The following is a 22,088-nucleotide window of genomic DNA, read 5'->3' as shown; positions in this document are numbered from 1 at the left end:
CCCAGAAACATGAGATCATGGCTGGGTCCAGGGATGATTCGTTGAAGCGGATGGTAAACCCCAGGTTTTGAAGAATGGCAACTGCCATTTGAAAGGATTTGTTCAATTCTGCCCGAGGGGTGGCTTGTATTAACAGGTCATCCAGGTATGGGTAAATTAAGATCCCTTGGAGCCTGCAAAAGGCTACTACTGGGACTAGACATTTTGTGAAGCCTCTTGGAGCTGTACAGAGTTCAAACGGTAATGCCAAGAACTGACAGTGCGATGATCCCACAGAAAATTGCAGAAATCGCCTGTATCTCTGACGAACTGGGTTATGGAGGAAGGCATCCTTGACATCTATTGAAGCTAGAAATGCCTGGGGAAGGACAAGAGGAAACTGTCATTTTGAAAGAGGGGACTGGGGAAATAGTTGAGGTAGGAGAGATCCAGGATTGGTCTCAAGGGTCCTTCTTTCTTGGGAACTAGGAAAAGATTGGAGTAAAAGCTCCTTCCCTCTTCCCCTGGGGAACAGGTTCTACGGTGCCCTGTTGTAGGAGTTCTAGTAGAACTGAAAGGAAAAGGTGGAGCTGGTATTTCGGTGGTAGGGGGATTCCCCTGAAGGCAGGTACTTTGTGCCAAACCATGAAATACCCCCCATTTTATGATGAATAATGCAAAGAATCCTGAGTGATGAGTGAACCCGTGCAATCAAGAAAGGGCTGCTTGGTTACACGAGTGACAGAAGCAGAAGAGGAGAGAAACTGTTGGGTCTTCTTAGCCCTGTCCTGGGGTCTAGACTGAGGTGGGTCTGGACTGCCTGTGAAATTTAGGTACAGGGGATACCAAAATGTGTTTAAGATCCTTAAGGTCTTTGCTTTTTTCCTGCAGAGATCTAAATAGCTCTGTGGAAGGTTTCCCAAACAGGGCACTACAATCCAGAGGGGCATCCATCAGTTTAGGCTGAAGCCTTAGCCAGGCAAATCTTCTAAGGGTAGAAGAAAAAGTGGCAACCATAGAAGAGCATTAAACTGCAACATAGGTGCACTTGACAGAATGTCTGGCTACCTGAGAGGAGGTGGCAAGGACAGAGGATGCCAGGGCCTTATTTGCAGAGTCAGGCATAATCTGATACAAACTTATAGACCTGGGAAAGGAGTTCCAAGTTGTACTTGGCAATGTGTGCCTGATAATTTAAAGCTCTGAAGGCAGGGTAGCAGAGGTACAGATTTTCTTTCTCATCCTCTCCAACTGTCTGCTGTTTTTATCTGAGGGTAGCAGGGAAGAGGAAGGAATGGACCTGGAGGCCTTATCAGAGGCAACAGAAATAACTGAAGGATCTGCTGCGGGTGCCTTAAAAAGGAATCAGCAGTCCTTGGGCACTTTGTAGTACCTACCAGGTTTTTTAGAAGCTGGGGGCTGTGTGTGTGTATGGGTGGGTGGAAGTGGATGCAAAAGCATTCAGAAATGCAGGGACTACAGAAGGTATGGCTGAAAGATTGGGGATATGAACTTGGAGGTCATAATAGCGTTTCTGGACCTCTGACATCTCTGTGGAGTCATACAAAGTGGTCCCACATTTTGGAGATAGTCTCCCCGAAAGAAATTTCCTCTATGGAGGAATCTGTCAAATTGGAGTCCTCTTCGGGGGAGGCATAATCCAAAGGGGAGGGAAATTTGGGATGAATAGTTCAATTCCTCATCCTCCTTTTCAGAAGGGGAGCCTACATCAGAGGTAAGATGGGGCCTAGGACTCTTCCTAGGGGAAGAAGGCCCGGGCAGAGGGGAAGCAGTGCAACCCGACGGAGGCCTAACTGCCATAAAGGCCTTGAAGAGGCCTTGTGAAAAGTTTAACCATTCCTTCTGTGGATCCAGAGAAGGAGAGACATGTTTGGATTTTTGTTTCTTCTTTACAGGTGTATCTATGTGGTGCAAAGAAGGGGAGCCAGACGTAGGCCTGCACTCTAAATATCAGACTAGACATCCTCCGCAATGACAATCTGGATAATCCTCCTAGGGCCCTCCGACACTATTAGCCTTGTTCCCCATGGATGGGGGCCAACATCTGAGAAGCCTCTCTGGATGTGCAAAAATCCAGAGCCAAGATGGCCTGTGAAGCAAGCTCGATCTGTGGATCCAGATCTCGGTCGGCATGCATCTCAGAGCTCACGTGTGCTTCAGGAGAAACATCAGACTCAAGAGGTGCAGCTTCAGATTTGGGCCTATTTTTTTTTTGTTTTTTCCATTGAATAGGCTCAGTCGTCGGGTCTGGAGGAGCATCTATTGCACTTTTTGCAAGAAGCTTGAGACACTGATTTTCAAGGTATATCGCAAGGGAGAATAACCAACTCCGGAGAGTTTTCGGGACAAAGGATTGGCAAATAGTACAAGACTTGTGATCATGCTGAGGGCTTAAGCAAAAAAGGCACGGAGTATGACCATCTTTATTTGGAATCTGTCATCCACAGTCAAATTTCACTTTTCTGGATGACATGGACCTCAAAAATAAAGAAAGGTTAGCAATAAACAAAGGCCCCCCAGCGGGGCACTTATCTTACCTGAATAACTATTCCTACAGCAGAACGACATCTGGGACTGGCGATCCAACTGGAGGCAAGGAAGTTCTGAGGGTGATGTGTGCGTAAGTCCCTTTTACGTCCGTCAGACGTACCTTGCACCTTAGGTAGTAAAAAGACTTTGGTATACTGGCCGACGTCAGGTTGTTGCCTTGGTAAGCAACTCCCTTAAAGTCAGGAATACTGCAAGAGAAGAATAGAAAGAAGGACATCAATCTGTTCTTGGGGAGACTCACAATCTGGCATGTCGTACTCAGGTGAGCACCTATAAACTCTAATCTGGACAGGAAAAATCCTGGACTTGTTCAAATTCACTGTGATAACCAGCTGGAAGCAAAGGTGGAGCAAGTAGTCCCTGGCATGGATGAGAAGATTCTTGGTAGGACCAGAAATGAGTAAATTATTAAGGTATGGGAATACTACAAATCCTTGAAGACTGAGATGACTGCTGCAATCACCACCAGGCGTTTGGTGGACACCAGCAGAGAGTGCAGCAAGACCAAATGGTAGGTCCCTAGAATGAAAATAACTAGCTCCTAGCTAGAAAAGGAGAAACCCTCTGGATCACGTGTCTATCATGATGTAGTACACATACGGAAGGTCAGTTGAGCACATGCAATCATCCTTCCCCAAAAAAAGTGGATGGATGACCTGTGCAGTGGCCATCTGGAGCTTCATCCGTTATGCATATAATTACAAATCTACATAAACTAAAAAGAAGTGAGTAAATTCTGGATCCTTCCTAGTCTGGTGGGACTTCCTGTATGATACGCTCATCTAGCAGCTTTTTTTTCCTCTCCAGTGATGGTGGAACACTGGGAAACATTTTTGAGGGGGAAAGGGTCAGAATAGCCACCAGTTATAATCTTCTGCACAAACACATTTTTGGTAATTTATGCCCAGGCTTCGGAATGCAGACAAAAGTATCCTCAGGCTGTCCCCAGAGAGCAGCACCCAGGCAACTGATCAGATGCAATGATGAGATCTCTTTACATGGGGGTAACATCCACTGTTAGAAACTCCAAAGAGTCTGGGAGAATCCTTAGGATTTCTGGAACCACAGTGTCTTCCCTACCTTCTGGTTCTTAGAAAAAACCTCGAAGGGGTAGCAAAATATATTCCCATGGTAGAAAGGATTTTCCCATTTTGCTCACTTCTGGAGTGTTTCCACTTGACATTTGGTCAAAAGACAGCAGAACCATTAAAACAGGCATTCACAAAGGGTATCTTAACGTGCTCTGCAAAGCCACACAAATGCATCCAAGTATGTCTTCTGACGGTAATACCTGAACCTGCAGCTCTCTAAGCACCTTCAGTCGCCCTGAATATCAGGTACATTGAGGTGTAGGAAAGAGAGGTGAACAGCTGTGAGCCCACAACTTTCTTATCCTCTGCAGAGATGGTCCCAGACAGAGATTTGGAAAGTTCCTTTGTCAAATTTTTCTGAAATCTTGTCACGTGTGCAAGGTAATGAAGTGCTCTCAGTGCAAAGGCAGCGGAGGTGTAAACCCTCTTTCCAAATCTTGTCCAAAGCCCTTGACTTCCAGTTAGGGAGATGCACAGAGGAGCTCTCCATGGCCACCTGCCACTACCACAGAATCAACCGCCGTGCCCATGCTTCAATGAGGTAAATCTTTTAAGCAATACCAAAAATTTGGTCTGGCTTGCATGGGATAGGTTCAGCCATGTCCAGTTCCTTCCATGCCTGCTTCAATATCAAATCAAATATCTCATCTGTGGGAGGGGACAACCAAAGAAGTAGCTAGACTAGACACAAAAGCCTTGAGAAACACTGACTCCTCCTGTGAGGAGGCTTAGGAAGACCATCCACCTTTCTGCCTTAAATAAAAAAAAATACAAGAATTTCACCGAATGAGACATCCTCAAGTGGTGATCTGTGGGACCCCTCCTCTTTAAAGTCAGCATCTTCTGTTAACAACTTCGGGGATGGATGTGCCTTCTCTTGAATGTATGCATTCAAGGAGCCTCTCTTGGTGGGGCACTGGAGAGGACTGAAAAGATGAATGGGAGTCTGGATATGGACTGCCTCAAGTCTGTCCCTCAAAAGCCAAAGCTGAGGGAGACCCCAGAACCACCCAGAAGAATCCAATACAGGCTGGTCCCAGTTTCCTGCCTGACCAGGCTCCAAAGCAGATGCCAGAGATGAGCTATCTAGCACCAAAGCTGCGAGGGGAAGATATGGCTCTGAAAACTTCAAAGTTGATCCCCACCTCCAGACTTGGTGCGTATGCTTCAGCTCAGACATCCTTCCAGATCCAAGATGCTTGGAGCCAGTTGGATCAGAGATTTCACTATGGTGGAAGATGATCAGGTCCCCTGGTCCAACGAGGACAACCTGTGCATGAAACTCAGAACCAGCGGTTCCAAATCCAGAGAGCAGATTGAGGCAGGAGTTACCACAGGAAGAGGGGTAGGACTGAAGCTCACTGGTCCCACAGGGATCAGAGCCGGAAGCACCCCAAATGAATAGCAGTCCTGAGAAACTTCCTCACCATCCTACTAGTGTCCACTTCTGAAAGGCTTTGGGTAGAACAGACTGCTCTTATGGACAAGTAAGTAAAAGGGAGTCTACAGGAACAATGCATCAGCCTTTCTTGCAAAAAGGGTGATCATAATCTATGACGTACTGGCTCTAGGGAAAACCAGGGATCCAGCAAAGGTGGAGTATGGGATTCAATCACTGTCGGATCTGGCAGAAACATCTGATCTAACAGTCTAGGAAGTTTTGGAGCCAAAGAAGCAAATCAAAACAGGAGGGGTGGTCCGGGGATCCTTTCTTTGCTTCTGTCTCACTGGATTTTTCACCACTTTTCCCCCTTTTATGTCTGTCCACAGGTTTCTTGGCAGATAGGGAGGCTGGAGAAGTAGAAGAAAAAAGAAAAACAAAACAAAAAAAAAAAAAGGTCAGGACAGGTTTCCCCACTGGAGCTGGAAAGAGTCCCTTCAGAGATAAGTTGTTGCAATATTTAACAATGGCCCTGTGGCAAAAAGTACAGTGCAGATGGAGCAGTCTTTGAGTCGTGATGTACCAAGAGAGCATATAAAATTTTGAATGGGCATGAGAATTCAAGATCTTTTCGCGATAGGCCACACATTTCTTAAAGACCAAGTGTTTTCTCCAGCCTGTAGATGGAAAGTACAGGTTACCAGAAAAAACACAAAGAAAATATCAAAATGCCAAGGCTACATAAAAGCTAACTAGAAAAGGGCGCCAATGGTGCTAACAGAAAGATAAAAACAAAAAAGTCTATTATTTGTAAAAAGATAAGGGAAGACTATAGTAAGAAAAAAAATTTGACAGACAAAATGAACATGAAAGAAATCAAGAAATATATAATGAGAGGTAATGTTGGGGACTGGACGGAACTATGTTCCCAGTATAAATATAAGGGGAGCCACTTGAGCTTTGGATCTAAAGTCTTGAGATGCTGAAGTTGATCAGAGGTTGGATTCAAAGACCCATCTATTGATGAATGGAAGGGACATCAGAATCACTTAACTCTCAAAAATCTGAAACAATATGCTGCCAAAGGGTAATGTGCAGACTAGCCCAGATTTTGAGAGAGGAAAAGGAGGGTGGGGAATGCTAATATGATCATTCTGAAGTGTAAAGACGGTCCCTTTTTTGGGAAAAGATCCTTGTTATTCCCCTCCTGCCATCTCTTTTTGGTTCCTGTTTGGCATTTGAGGGTAGGGATTTTCTTAGAAGGAAGAGAGGATTTGGGAGATTTGTATGAGGTAAGCATGAAAAATCGTGGAAACTCACTGAATTGACCAGAGTAACACATGAGCCACACAAAGCCTCCTTATACAAAACTAAATTTAAAATTTCAGACTACCTCATCAGAAAACTAGTTATGTAAGCAGGCATATCTCCTCAATGTAGCAGTAGTTCTTGACCCAGTATCCGCACAACCGTTCACAAAACTTCCTCCAATGAAAGCCTGGAAATCTACAGTAGAAGCTCTGTCCCAATGTCAGGAAACTCAGACATGCTTTCCTCAGGAATATCTCTGAAGACATTTTCAGGTAAGGATTTCTAAGCACCAGGATCAACAGCCTGTAACAATTGCCTCGCTGAAGTAAGAAAATCTTTTATAACAGAATACAAGTCTTCAGATGAAAAAAGCTGAACTTTTTTCCTCTCTTTATAGATTCAGATGAAGACAGACTTGGAAAAGGTATTTCTGCTCCATCTAGAGATCTCTTCTCCCATAAGCCACATCTCACAGTTTGTCCCTGACCCAGAAGAAGAGGTTCTCCCGAGCCTGGATCGGACACTGGAACAGCCAAAAAGTACATGGCTGGCCCCTGGTGCATGGGGTCTGAAAGGACTACACCAGAGAACGATGAAGAGGTAAAGCAACTGGGCCTCAGGATTAATGGCCACTGCAGATTTACCAACCATCAGCTGAGGCACTGACTGAGCCCCAGGACTCAGCAAGACTCTTTGATCAGTTGCTTTTTTCATTCTAGATACAGTGGGAGACGGAAACACTGGGGTGAAGTAATTATCCATGCTTTAACCAAGAAGGCCTCTAAGGTGATGCACTTTGTTGGAATGAGTCAAACAGAAAACAAGTTGCCAAAAGCATTCAGAATGCACTTGCACTCTCATGCACAGTCCTAAAACACAATTATGCATACGCAGCATACCAAATTCAGTAGGACAGGAAAAAAAATTCCAGTACACTGCCACAGTGTACACAAGCACTAAAATACCTCATATAATCCCTGCTGGCATAAAACACTTTCCAACACTAAACTTTTCATTAAATAACAAAGGTTGCATAAGCAGTAACATCTTCTGCCAAAATAGCCCCAAACAGCTCAGAGTTAAAAATAGTGATCCCTGATAGGAAACCTTGAGGGCGTTCAGAGTCCCATAGTTAATTGAAAATATCAGGCTTTTTAAAACGGGAGTTACTGCTAAAAAGTCACGTGCACATTTTTTTCATAAAAAGGCAATTTTGTGTTAAAGAGTTCCACCAGAAACAAGGTTGAAGCCACCTGCTGCTCCTGTGAAGCCTCTGAGCTGATTCTTCAAGAGGCAGCTAGAAAGTCCTTAACCTTCATTCTGACTGCTGATTTTCCTCTACAGTGCTGTCCAATCAGCAGTCAGAGTGAAAGTGTATGAGGGGGACAGCTTTTGGAACATGGCTGGACACAACCCATAACACCCTAAAGGCTACTATATCAGTTGCACTTACTGAATAAAAAAAATAAATGGATGGACTACAGGCTTTAACTTCTCTCATACTATGTCTGTGTCTAACATCAATGCGGCATTGTGGTTTTTGGGAGAAGAGGGGTATCCAGAAGTAGCAAAATAAAAATGAAATTTCAAGAATGCAAACTGTAAACCTGCAATAATTCTTTTAACAAGTGAAAGAAAATGACACTAGCTATTCACATACCACTGAATGAAACCGTAAAATGGGAAGATTAAGTGAGCCAAGCAGTTCTTAATGATGTTAACATTTATGACAAAAGAAATAATGCAAACTTACAGCACTGCTTTTACAAGAAAAGGTATGTTACATAAATCAGAAGTGCAGTTGTGTGGTCTACTCATTACAGCAGATTAATTTTAAGATTTCCAATCAAATGTAGTTTGTTCTCACCCCATTGTGCCTGTAATTTAACTTTTGAAATGACGCCTTTTATATGTAATTTTGTTAAACTGAGGGCGTTCAGAGTCCGATAGTTTATTGACGGCTGCTGTCAACATCCTGGATCTCGGCAGGCATGCTTAGGGCATATATACATTATTGTATCTGTGTGTTTTTGTTTACTTTCTGTTGTAGTTTTTCAGTATGCACGATAGTGGGTGCATACTAATGTTGTATAAACTGAACTAGCATGTAGCAAACGCCACGGTACATTAATAGTGCATATTGTGGTTTTACTAGTCTGTTGAGATGTGGGCTGCCCTGTGGAGAATTAGGGTTATTTTTGATTATTCAAGTCTAGTAGTAACCCACTTAATATGTACTTTTGTCTTTTTTATTGGTTACCCTTTGCATAATGCTATATTGATTTTTTTACTGGGTGAATTTGTGTAAAAGGTGGTTTTATAACGTTACCAGGATTTCTCTCTTAATAGTCATTGTAATGTTTACGGTATTGCACCAATTTGAGACAGTAGTAGTATTGACAAGGAACAGCATGTTGTAGATGATTTTTAAAGTTTCTTAGAGTGCTGCGATTGCAATATGCTTGACACATGACCAGACTTGAGATGATTGTGATGTGTAGAATATCTGTGAATTGTCAGCATGTGTTTTAGATATTTTACTTGGTCTTGCAGAATATCGTTTGGGAAGGAAACTATATCCAAATCTAGTACTGTGTAACTGAATTGGGCAAAGTTGTGGGAGGATGGCATAATGGTTAAGATGTTTACATTTTTCACACAAGATGCGTTTGATTCTTACATGGGATAATTTGCTAGGCTAAAAATAGCCCACAAGGGCAGTTAGCCTAGTATTAATCTATAAACCTATGTTGGAATGCGTATGAACGAATAATAGAGGCAAGTGAAAAGTACATCAGCAGTGCTGATCCCAATCATACAAACAAGTGTTAGTCATTTCATTAAAGCTTATACAAATACTCAACATTAAGTTGTCAAATAGTATTTAATGTAAAGAGGAGTTTGACTAAGAGGCAAACAATCATATGCAAGTATACTCAAAGAAACAAGCACAACTCCATGAACACAGTAATCCAGTCGGCTAATGCCACTTAACTGCAGTGAACAAAAGCACTTTTAAATGCTAAAACTACAAAATCACAAAACTTTTCAACTTACATTGGTGATGTAAGGTTCAATGGCCTGAGCTGTTCTCTTCAGCAAGGCTTTTGCCAAATCATAGGCTTGTTTATTTAAATTCTGTGGAGAAAGAAAAACATTAAGTTAATTATGAGCAGTAGGCATATATCAGTGTGAGTGCCCAAGTACAGAACACTAACAGAATTCTAAATCGAGGACCTAACACAACTGTTTATTAATAAACATTCTTCATATTTTTAACATTTACAAAATGTTAATCATTATATGAAAATGCTAAAGGTTTTACACTTTACCAGTTCAGCAATTTGATGTGATACAACATTACTTAAGTATAATGACACTAAAACATTCCCATGCTGCAGAATCCACAATGTAAAACTGCAAACACTGCAGATGACACGAACTTGCCTGGATGCCAAAGTCAATACAGACTTAGTGGGACTAACCCAGTCAACAAAGGATAAATAAAATACAATAAATATCACCATCAACTTGAAGGTTCAGAAATCAGTGGTCAACAAAGCTGCACTAGAAAAACGAAGATACAAGCAAAGCTATTTTTTTTTAATTCCGCTACATTTACAAGTATTTGTGAACCAGGTAAATCAACTAGGCCCAAGTGTCTACTTTCAAGTTTACACGACTTCCTCACGAGTCTATGTACAGAGACTAATAAAATGAACTCGTGAAATGAAGTATGCTAGAAGCTCACATCTTTAATCCTCTGTACTAAACTGCACAACAACTAAAACTAACTGTGAAACACATACTTTGCTTTCTCAAAAAAACAATTTAACAGACAGGACTCTCAAAAACTCTCTCAAACACAAAAGGCCACAATAAAAAGTAATTCCTCTTTTGAGATCTTCAATTACCAGCCTTGGAAAAAAAACAAAAAAAAAAAAAAACAAGTAATCTCAGTGGTATCCCCGAAGTCTCAAACCAACCCACTAAAGTGTAGTGGGTCTAAAAACAAAACAGTGCAAGAAACTCCTCTGTGTGGAAGATTTTCAGTCCATATATTTCTAGTTAATCACTGTATATTAATCAGATCAGACAACAGTAGTAGAACTAGCGAACGTAAACTCGTTAAGTCAAAAAGTAATAATAGAAACTATATAATTCTACAGCATTACTAAGTACTCGAAAGTAATCCAAGCAAGGCAGGCAGTCTGTTTCCAGTCGAAAATCCTTTATTAAGTACACAGACAAGCGATTCAAGTAAAACAAAAATAGAGTAATAATTTCCTCACAAGCTTTTTAAATATATATAAACTTTTTATCAGGCATGGGAGTGGTTTATTGTGCTGTAAAACAAAGTGTTATTGGTACACATGTTAAATTCACAACACTTCCCCCATCAATGTGACATTTGAGCTGGTCCTGCCCTACCTAGTAGCTGTCATAATAATATATAGCCCTAATGTACTTTAATGGTACATCTTATTTAACCAAATTAAGTAGATTATTAAGTCTGTGATTTTATACAAGGCAAAATACTACATGGCTGGAAATACATCAACCTTAGTTCATTTTGCGATCAAAAATTATATATCAATATATACATATACATTTTGCATGTAAAAATTAGTTTCTATTTTCATAACCTATTGCTAACAAAGATCGCTTTCGTCCTTCTAGACTTCTTCAGGTCTGTATACAAGAACCCTAAAAACCTATATAATTGCATAATTAGTATCGTTATTCTGGAGCATTTCTCCCCGGGCCTCCGCTGAAAACAGGATCTGTGGAACCCAGTCGGACTTTCTCGGTCAACAAATGTAAAATAATTAAAATAAATAAATATTACCATCATTTTGAATAAAGTGGAAAAAAGAGAACCAGAAAAAAAAAAAAATATATATATATATATATATATATATATATATATATATATATATACACATATATACACACACACACACGTATATGTATGACGATGGAAACAAAATATACACTTAAATTTCAAATGATTTAAAATGGTATTTAAAACCAATTTGTAGAAAAAAATAAAATAAAATACAATTAGTCATGTAAACAATGTGGCAATTTTCTAAGTTCCTGTGCACTTTTAATTGAACAGTAGTAGTTTAGTCCAGGCTTTCTAAAAGAGTTCAGCTTTAATTGCCACATGAGTTCATGTTTCTCCAGAATATTCGGGATGTCTCCTTCAAGATCACTCATGTCTATGCGATCCAGGATCTGGAACTTAAAACCTGTGTCTCTTTAATGAAGAGAAAGGTGTTTGGCTAGTGCATTATTTTTACATTCAGAGCGGATTTCTGACAGATGGCATGAAATCCTTCGCTTGAGTTTATTTAGTCTTGCCCACATAGAATGCATCACATTCATTGCACTGCGCCCTGTAAATTACTTTTTTAGTGTTACAGTCACCCCCTGCACTGGTTTTAATGATCTTTAAATAAGGGCAATAAAAACTATCACCTTGCTGTATAAATATACAAAACGTACAATTAGTTTCACATCTTTTAGTGTTTTTCTCACATGGTCTAGGTTTAAATTCAACAAAACTTCTAATATTCCTGGCCTTCCTATAAACAAATGATGGGGCTTCAGCTAAGATGTTAATCAGAAAAGGGTTTCCTTTGACAATGTCCCAGTTTTCTTCAATAATATTTTTGATACTGTGATAATCCAAAGTGTATGTCAGGATGCAGCTATTTTGCATTTGTTATTCTCTGTGGGATTACTTAACATTTTACTACTGGGGAGGTTGAGTGAAGGTGCTTCAGTCCTTTTCAGTTCTATAATGGGTTCCAGGATGTTTAACATCTGACTTTCATACTTCTCACTAGAAAATCATTCTCTAAGTTGTTCAGGTTTCTCAAAAATGGTTCCATCTCTGTGGTAATTCAAACTAATCTATAGCCTTGGAATTTCACTACATTATACTTGGTTTTTGTAGGATGTAGACTTTTACTGTGGAGTAAAAAGTTAACCCTCATTGGTTTTCTGAATAGATCAGTGGTGATTCTGATATTGTTGGTGTCCTTGGAAATCTGCATATCTAAGAAAGTGGTTGAAGTACAGCTATTGGAAGAGGTAAACTTTAGGAAGGGGGTTGTTTGAGGTAAGTGATAAAATCTCCAAGCTGCAAAGCGTCACCTTCCCACACAATAAAGATATCGTCAATAAAACGTAAATAGCATGTGATATGCTGCATGTAGTCTGTGTTGTTTAACACAAAGTCCTCCTCCCATTTGCCCAGGGCTATGTTAGCTATGCTGGGAGCCATGGCAGCCCCCCATTGCTATACCAGTTTGTTGTTTGTAGTGTTTGCCATTTAAAGTAAAGAAATTGAAGTCCAGTACAAGATTAATGAACTTGCTTAACTTTTGCAGTTGCGAGGAATACTACTACAACCCACCGAGATTCCAGAAAGTAGAGGAGGAATTCCAGAGGTCTCATACTCTATCCACAAACTCCCAGGGAGACAGGAGAACCAAACAGTGGACAGGGGTGAGGGAAATACAATACCTGGGCAATCCCGACTGGAACCCCGACTACAACCCAGGTCCCAGGCTCAGACAGAGGAAACAGCCACAATAACAGGTACAATAACAATAACAGGTACCACAATAACAGGTGCTCCACTTATCTGGAACCACTATGTTAAAGCACTGACTGAAGAGGAAAAAAATGTGTTGTCCAAAGGACTTACTTTTGTACCAAACTGCAGGAGTGAGGTTGCTCAAGTACTGATAAACCTTAAAATGTTTGTGAGGAAGCTCAACTTAAGGGTACAGTTTCATGGCAAAATTAATGACACTGAAAATAAGCCTATTGAAACTATAAAAAGGCCTAGCAGCTATTGTCCACCACTACATCAAACACTAGGTGCTTTCGAAGTGAAATGTGAGATGGATATCAGGAAACTGCTTAAAAAACCTCCAAAGAAAAAACTTTATAACTTAACACAGGGAGAAAGAAAAGCATTGCTTGAGCTAGGCAATGATAAACCCAGGCGTGTAATGAAGGCAGACAAGGGAGGAGGTATACTTGTGAATGATACCACTAGCTACAACCAAAAGATAGAGAACATGCTGGAGGATAAGAAGAAGTTATGTACTCACCATAACGTTCCATCTGAGTAGGTATCTTCATTTGTCTGCAACCTTTGGGTATCTGATCCGATCTCTGATCCGAGCCTGCAACTTATTTCACAGCCAATAGATCCGAGCTCCTAGCTCCTCCCCTTACCCATAACCCCCTGCTAACCCTGACTGACCTCAGATCAGGTTTGCCCATATATAAGCAGCTAACAGGCTAGATACATCCCGAAGGAACTAAGGAAGGGACACATCCAGAACTAAAATTCGAAGGTCAGGGGGGAAGGAGGGGGGGATGGTGGCAGACAAATGAAGATACCTACTCAGATGGAACGTTATGGTGAGTACATAACTTCTTAATCTGAAGTAGGAACTTCATTTGTCAGCAACCTTTGGGACAGAGTCCCCAGCTACCTAGATCTTGGGCGGCCTTCATGGAAGTATGTTCCGGAGCACTGCGGAGCCAAAGGATGCTCTCCCTCTGGAGATAACATCCAGCTTATAATGGTTGATAAAAGTATGGGATGAGGACCAAGTGGCTGCAGAGCAAATATCATCCAACGATACTCTAGACCTAAAGGCAACAGAGGTAGATATAGAACGAGTAGAATGCGCACGTACTGCCTGAGATGCGGGCCTTCCAGAACTTTCGTAGGCCAAGAGAATGCACTGTGATATCCATCGTGAGAGTGACTTTAGAAACAGATTTGCCTAAGTCAAATTTGGCAAAGGAGATGAACAACTGGTCAGATTGTCTATGACCAGCCGTCCTATGAATGTAGAAGCGCAGTTGTCTGTGCACATCTAACGAATGCAATTTGTATTCTCCTTTGTTTTGATACTTAGGAAAGAAGACAGGCAGGTTAACAGATTGATTGATACTCGCCTCTGAGGCCACCTTAGGAAGAAATGAGGGGTTGGTCCTGAGGCATACTCTATCCTGGTGGAAGGCCAAGTACGGGGGTTTTACACAAAGGGCCTGAAGCTCGGAAACTCTTTTCGCTGAAGTAATAACGACCAGGAAAGCAGTTTTCCAGGATAAGTACTTAAGATCAACCGAAGCGGCAGGTTCAAAAGGGGGAGCTGTCAAGGCTTATAAGACTAGTGATAAATCCCAAGGGGGCACAATGTCTTTGATAGGGGGTCTGATCAAGAAAGTACCCTTGAGAAAGGTTTTGCACAATTTTGCCGTGATCAAAGGCCCTGATTCATGTCCCACATGGTAATGAGAAATAGCTGCTAGTTGAACCTTGACCATTGAGCAGCTAGCCCCCTGATGAAAAAAACCTGTAAGGAACTCCAACACAGTCGGCAACAGTGCTGTGAAGGGATCTAAATTATGATGCTCCGCCCAGATGGGGAAACACTTCCACTTACTGCAATAGACCCTTCTAGTGGAAGGTTTGTGTGCCGCTACTAGTATGGCTTTAACTGGGGAAGAGATACCGGGAGTCCTGACTAGGAGTGGAACTGGAGCAGCCAAGCTGTCAGCTTTAGGCTGTCCAGATTCGGGGTCGGAAGACCTAGTGGGTGAGATATTAGATACGGTAGGGGATCCAGAATCCAAGGAGGATTCACCAGGTGAGACCACAGGTAGGGGAACCATGTTTGACGAGGCCAGAATGGGGCAATGAGGATCATTCTGCTCCCCAACCGACTGGCTTTCTGTACGAGTTTCAGCATCAGGGGTAGAGGAGGATACGCATAAAGCAGACCGGGAGGCCAAGCATGCACCAGAGCGTCTCTCGGGGATTCCCTGAAGGGGGGAATTAGAGCGAAGTAGCTGTTGCATTTCGTATTTGAGGGAGAGGCGAAGAGATCGCAACAGGGTTGCCCCCACATGGCAAAAGTCTGCTTCGCTACCTGGGCATTGAGAGAACACTCGTAAGGTGAAAGGATGGTGCGGCTGAGTCTGTCCACTAGTATGTTGGACCGTCCCGGAATGTGCGTTGCAATAAGAAAGCGGTTGGTGGAGATTGCCCATTCCCACACTCTCATGGCCTCTCGACAGAGAGGATAGGACCGGGTTCCCCCCTGTTTGTTGATGTACCAGACAACTGACATGTTGTCCGTCTGTATCGCAACAGTTCCTACAGGAAGAAGGTTGTGAAGTGCCTGCAACGTCAAGAGCACCGCCCTCATCTCCAGAACATTGATATGCAAAGAGGTCTCGGTGTCATTCCACGTGCCTTGGACCGTCCTGCCTGAGCAATGCCCCCCCCCACCAGAGGCGAGAGGCGTCCATGGTCACCGTGGCGAGGGGGAGAGGCGTGGAGAAGGGAGGTCCGGGGAGTGGAGCCACCACAAGAGAGCCCTCCTGCAAGCCATGTTGAGGGGAATAGGATGGCTTAGGGGGTAGTGTAGAAAGGACCACTGGACTTGAAGGGCCCACTGCAGGACTCTCATGTTGAGACGAGCCAACGGCAGAAGAGTGATTGCCGCCGCCATGGAGCCTAGAGCCCTCAGGACCAACTCCGCCGGTGGAGTTTCTAATTGGAGGATGGCTCGCACATGAAGCCTCAGGCTTTGCAGTCGTTCCGCAGTCAGGAATGCTAGAAGGTACCTCGTGTCTACTTTGGCCCCTATGAACTCTATCACCTGGGTCGGCACAAGAGAGGACTTGTCCATGTTGATAGTGATGCCCAGCCGGGGGGCAAGTCAAAGGAAGTAGTCCCTGGCTGAGCAGAGTAGATGCCTTGTTGGGGCGGTCAGGAGCCAGTCGTCCAGGTATAGAAAAACCTGTATTCCCTGAAGTCTCAGGTGGGCCGCTATCACTGCTAATACTTTGGTAAACACCCTGGGGGCTGTGGTGAGACCAAAGGGAAGGACCCTAAACTGGTAGTGACTGGCTCCCAGCCGGAAGCGGAGAAACCTCCTGGATCGTCTGTCCATCTGAATGTGGTAGTACGCATCCTTGAGGTCTATTGAGCACATCCAGTCATTCTCCCGCAGAAGGGGGAGGATGGATTGAAGGGTGACCATCCGGAATTTTTGTTTGGTTACTAACAGGTTCAAAGAAGAAAGGTCGAGAATTAGCCTCAAGTCCCCCGTCTTTTTTGGCAACAAAAAGAACCTGGAGTAAAACCCTAATCCGAACTGGCCTGGGGGGACGGGTTGGATGGCTCTTTCTAGAAGCTGCTGAAACTCTGCAGCTGCTACCTCCCTCTGATCGGGTGGTACATCGGGGAGGTTTCTGATTTTGGGGACGTGATACAGGGGAATGTGGTAACCTCTGGATATGATACGAAGCACCCAGCGATCCGTTGTGATGGACTCCCAATCTGCCAGGTGCCTCGAGAAACGCTCCCCGACTGTCTCCAGAGTGGAGCAGTCGGGTCACCCCTCGGGGTTGCTGCCTGGGCCGATCAGAGAATGATTCTCTGGACCCAAAATTTTTCGGGCACCCTCTGCCTCTAGGGCGGCGTCCTCCCTGTCCTCCTCTGCCACGGAAGGACTGGTTGTCCAGAGCAGGTTGGGAATGTTGCGATTTCCAGAACCACATCTTCTTCTGTCCCTTTTGGTTCTTGGAGAAGGACCTCTGGGGAGCAGAGAATTGGACTCCGACGGCAGACGTCTTCCCGTCCTTTTCGCTCTGGACTAAAGTCTCGCGAACGGTCTTGCCAAATAAGGCAGAACCATCAAAAGGGGCATTCGCAAATGACGCCTTGAAGGGTTCCGCGAAGTCACAGTGTCGGAGCCAGGCCTGACGTCTCATGACTAGGTCTGCTCCGCTGGCTCTAGCAGCTCCCTCTGTGGCATGGGATAAAAGCCGCATAGAGGTATTCGATATTGATCTTAGAGTGGCCATGCGAGTGGAATACAACTGTTTGTCTTCGGCCGACATGGACTCCGGGGGGGGGGGGGAGCAGCGTACTCTTTGATAAGGTCTCGCTGCATCCTAATGACATGTGCCATGTAGTTCAGGGACCTTACTGAGAAGGTCGCTGAACTAAAGACCCGCTTCCCTAGGCGATCCATCGAGCGGGACTCTCTGCTCGGTGGATGCACAGAGGGGCTCTCCTGAGCTAATTCCCTCTTGGTGGCTGCCGCCACCAACATGGCAAATACAGGGGGACCCTTGCTCCAGTGGGACCACTCCGAAGGGGGGCTCAGAATCTTGTCGGGGCATTTGGGAACTGGCTCCACAGTGTCCGGCTCCTTCCACGCCCTGGTGGTAATCGGGTCCACCAGGGGGTCGGCCGGAGGGGACACCCAAGTGGTAGACTGGCCTGCTTCGAACGCCTCCAGGAACACGGATTTGTCAGAAAAAGCCTTGGGGGCAGAACACCCCCCCCCCGATCCTAAGCATTTCCATGATGTCTCCAAAGGAGACATCCTCGGGGGGTGATCTTGGGAAGCCTTCCCCGTCATCCAAATCCGTATTTTCTGTTAAGGACTCAGGGGAGTCCACGTGCCTCCTCTTACACGTCCGCTTGTGAGGAACATCCTGGGGGGGGGCTATCCGAGGAGAACTCGCCAGCAACGTCCTGTTCCAGTGGAACGACCTGAGATGTCAAAGCAGGCTGTCGCTGAGGCCGAGTGACGGAAGCCTGACCCAAACGAGAGGGAGTGCAGGATGGAGCTGTAGCAGGTAGCGGGGGCCTGGATGCCCTCAACAGTGCCCTCTCCACCACCTCGAATGCAGAGGGAGAGTCGCTCTCAGTGGGATCCAAGAGCCGACCCTCACCCAGATCCGAAGGGCGGATCGGAGCCGGCGCCGAGACCAACGGATCCAAGAGGCCAGTGTGCTCCGACCTGGACGGAGCCGAAGGCACACTAAACCCCCCGGATCCGAAGCTCAGAGCACGGCTCCGACAAGGATGGATGCGGCAAGCTTGAGGGGAGAGTCGGCGCCGAAGTACCCGATATTGTCGGTGCCAACCCGACCCCGGCTCAGACGCTGCCCGGCTCCGAACGCTCCGAACCCAGGAAGCGGGTTGGAGAAGGAGCTATCGGGGCAAAATAGGGTGTTGAGCTCCCCCCCGGAGGGGGGGGGCAAGAGCACTCCCATCTGCATTTCGGCCTGGATGAACCTTCTCATCACATGGTCCAAATCGGCTTCCGACAGGCTGCGTGTTGATCTCGACGAGGCCACCGAGGCAGGCCGGGAGTGCCACCTTGATGACCTCAACAGAGATCAGGTCTCCCCCTCCTCGGGACCCGGTGAAAAGCATGGAGACCGGGTCCAAGAAGGAGGAGACCTAGACCTGGAAGACCTAGAGGGAGAAGCCCGCTTAGCTGGGGGGGGGGGGCGAAGTGGAGGCCTCGGCCCTCCGCTTGTGGTGCTTCTCCCTCTTCTTTTCCTTCCTGGCCTCCCCCTCCTCTGGTGCAGAAGCGGGTGTTTGTGTCCCGGCTGGGGGGAGAGAGGCAGGAGTGGCCGCCAGAAGGCCTGGGAGGAGGCCACATAAGTACCGGAGGCCGAAGCCGGGGGCAAAAGTCCCGCCAGGATCAGCTTCGACCTCCGGTCCTTCAGTGCCCTGGGGTTGAACGCAGCGCAAATCGCGCAACCAGAGGATAGGTGTTCAACCCCAAGTCACCGGACACATCGAGTGTGGCCATCCGCCGGTGAGAGCTTATGGCCACACTCTGTGCACTTGGAGAAAATCAACTTTGAGGCCTCAGACATTTATTTATTTATTTTTTTTACTACAAAAAAAAAAAACACACTCACACGCAAGGCCCCAACTTACAAGTGCACACACACACACACACACACTACGAACCAGCGAAGTGAGTGGAGGAGAACACAAATTTACCACAAAAAATAATTAAATATAGGATTTTTAACACTAATGAACCTAACCACACACACTTTAAGGGGATTTATATGTAAAAAGTAATCAAAACCACTTAACTGAGCAGGAGCTCGTAACCTAGCTGCTGAGTCTAAGCACGGCAAACTAGATCTGGGGTCAGTCAGGGTTAGCAGGGGGTTATGGGTAAAGGGAGGAGCTAGGATCTATTAGCTGTGAAATAAGCTGCCGGCTCGGATCCGAGATCGGATCCAATACCCAAAGGTTGCTGACAAATGAAGTTCCTACTTCAGAACAGATTTTATGAGTTATTTGCCATGGATGACATAAAAAGAGCATATGATTTATGGAACACTAATCTCACCACATTATGGGAAGAAAAACTTCTCACTGAAAATCTTTATAATTATTTATGGAGCCCATGCCCACGTTTACCTTACTTTTTTGGAATACCAAAGCCACACAAGAACAGAGAAGACCCACCTTATAGACCAGTGGTAGCAAGTGGAGGTTCCCTTACTGAAGCCACAGCCATTTACCTTGATTTCTTGCTAAAACCTCTAGCAGAAAAGAATAAGTCATACATAAGAGATTCAATGGATTTTTTGAAGAAAATAAAAAACATTACAGTGGAAGCTGACAGTATTTTGGTAACTACTGATGTGGAATCCTTGTACACAGTGCACCCTCACAATTACTGTACAACAGCTGCTATGGAGTCTTTTAAGAAACAATCAGGGTACACAGCCACAACTGCAAAAGTTAAGCAAGCTCATTAATCTTGTACTGGACTTCAAATTCTTTACTTTCAATGGCAAACACTACAAACAAAAAACTGGTATAGCAATGGGGGCTGACATGGCTCCCAGCATAGCTAACATAGCCCTGGGCAAATGGAAGGAGGACTTTGTGTTAAACAACACAGACTACATGCAGCATATCACATGCTATTCACATTTTATTGACGATGTCTTTATTGTGTGGGAAGGTGACACCTTGCAGCTTGGAGATTTTATCACTTACCTCAATCAAACAACCCCCTTCCTGAAGTTTACCTCTTCCCATAGCTGTACTTCAACCACTTTCTTAGATATGCAGATTTCCAAGGACACCAACAATAACAGAATCACCACTCATCTATTCAGAAAACCAACGAGGGTTAACTTATTACTCCACAGTAAAAGTCTACATCCTACAAAAAACAAGTATAATGTAGTGAAATCCCAAGGCTATAAATTAGCTCGAATTACCACAGAGATGGAACCATTTTTGAGAAACCTGAACAACTTAGAGAATGATTTTCTAGTGAGAGGCTATGAAAGTCAGATGTTAAAAAACATCCTGGAACCCATTATAGAACTGAAAAGGACTGAAGCACCTTCACTCAACCTCCCCAGTAGAAAAATGTTAAGTAATCCCACAGAGAATAACAAATGCAAAAATAGCTGCATCCTGACATACACTTTGGATTATCACAGTATCAAAAATATTACTGAAGAAAACTGGGACATTGTCACAGGAAACCCTTTTCTGATTAACATCTTAGGTGAAGCCCCATCATTTGTTTATAGGAAGGCCAGGAATATTAGAAGTTTTGTTGAATTTAAACCTAGACCATGTGCGAAAAGCACTAAAAAGATGTGAAACTAACTGTACATTTTGTATATTTATACAGCAAGGTGATAATTTTTATTGCCCTTATTAAAACCAATGCAGGGGGTGACTAACACTAAAAAAGTAATTTACAGGGCACAGTGCAATGAATGTGGTGTATTATATATGTGGGCAAGACTGTAAATAAACTCAAGCGAAGGATTTCATGCCATCTGTCAGAAATCCGCTCTGGATGTAAAAATAATGCACTAGCCAAACACCTTTCTCTTCATAAAAGACACACAGGTTTTAAGTTCCAGATCCTGGATCGCATAGACATGGGTGATCTTGAAGGAAACATCCCGAATATTCTGGAGAAACAAACTCATGTGCCATTTAAAGCTGAACTCTTTTAGAAAGCCTGGACTAAACTACTAGTGTTCAATTAAAGGTGCACTGGAACTTAGAAAATTGCCACACTGTTTACATGACTAATTGTATTTTATTTTTTTTCTACAAATTGGTTTTAAATACAATTTTAAATCATTTGAAATTTAAGTGTATATTTTGTTTCCATCATCATACATATATATATATTTTTTATTTTTTTTTCTGGTTCTCTCTTTTCCACTTTATTCAAAATGATGGTAATAACAATACTAACTACTTATACAATTATATAGGTTTTTAGGGTTCTTGTACACAGACCTGAAGAAGTCTAGAAGGATGAAAGCGATCTTTGTTAATAGGTTATGAAAATAGAAACTGATTTTTACATGCAAAATGTATATACTTGTACATAATTTTTGATCGCAAAATGAACTAAGGTTGATACATTTCCAGCCATGTAGTATATTGCCTTGTATAAAATCACAGACTTAATAATCTACTTAATAATTTGGTTAAATACGATGTACCATTGAAGTACATTACGGCTATATATATGGACTGACAATCTTCCACACAGAGAAGTTTCTTACACTGTTTTGTTTTTTTGTTTTTTTTTCCAATTACCAGCCTTCTAACTGCTTCCAAAAATCTGAGTTTGGAATATATAAAATATCCAATACACTTCGTCTGTATAGGGTTACCCTAACGGACTTTAGTGAAAATGCTCGGGGGGGGGGGGGCACACCCTAACCCTTTGGAAAAGAATGATATAATTCCAACAGAAATGACCCAGTTTGTACAGACAGACACTGTAGTATTCAAATGCAGTCTATTAACACTATTCAAACAGATGATCTTTCACTGAAGACAATATATTCTACTGTACACAAATTACACTGCCTACAAAATT

The 22,088-nt window shown here is 43.7% G+C and overlaps 1 protein-coding gene across 2 annotated transcripts in view; it reads right to left on the bottom strand.

The window, feature by feature from the left end:
• Nucleotides 1–22,088, bottom strand: part of PDS5B (PDS5 cohesin associated factor B) — a 3,703,643-nt gene that overhangs the window by 3,174,281 nt on the left and 507,274 nt on the right. For both annotated transcript variants that reach the window (XM_044073218.1, XM_044073219.1), the window contains exon 7: nucleotides 9,391–9,471. In XM_044073218.1, coding sequence (XP_043929153.1) covers nucleotides 9,391–9,471 — 81 coding nt within the window. The remainder of the gene's footprint in view (nucleotides 1–9,390; nucleotides 9,472–22,088) is intronic.

This window comes from Protopterus annectens, chromosome 5.part1 (genome assembly GCF_019279795.1).
Source record: "Protopterus annectens isolate FY-2018-M chromosome 5.part1, PAN1.0, whole genome shotgun sequence".
Lineage (NCBI taxonomy): Eukaryota > Metazoa > Chordata > Ceratodontiformes > Protopteridae > Protopterus > Protopterus annectens.
This window is presented reverse-complemented; position numbering and strand designations above follow the sequence as displayed.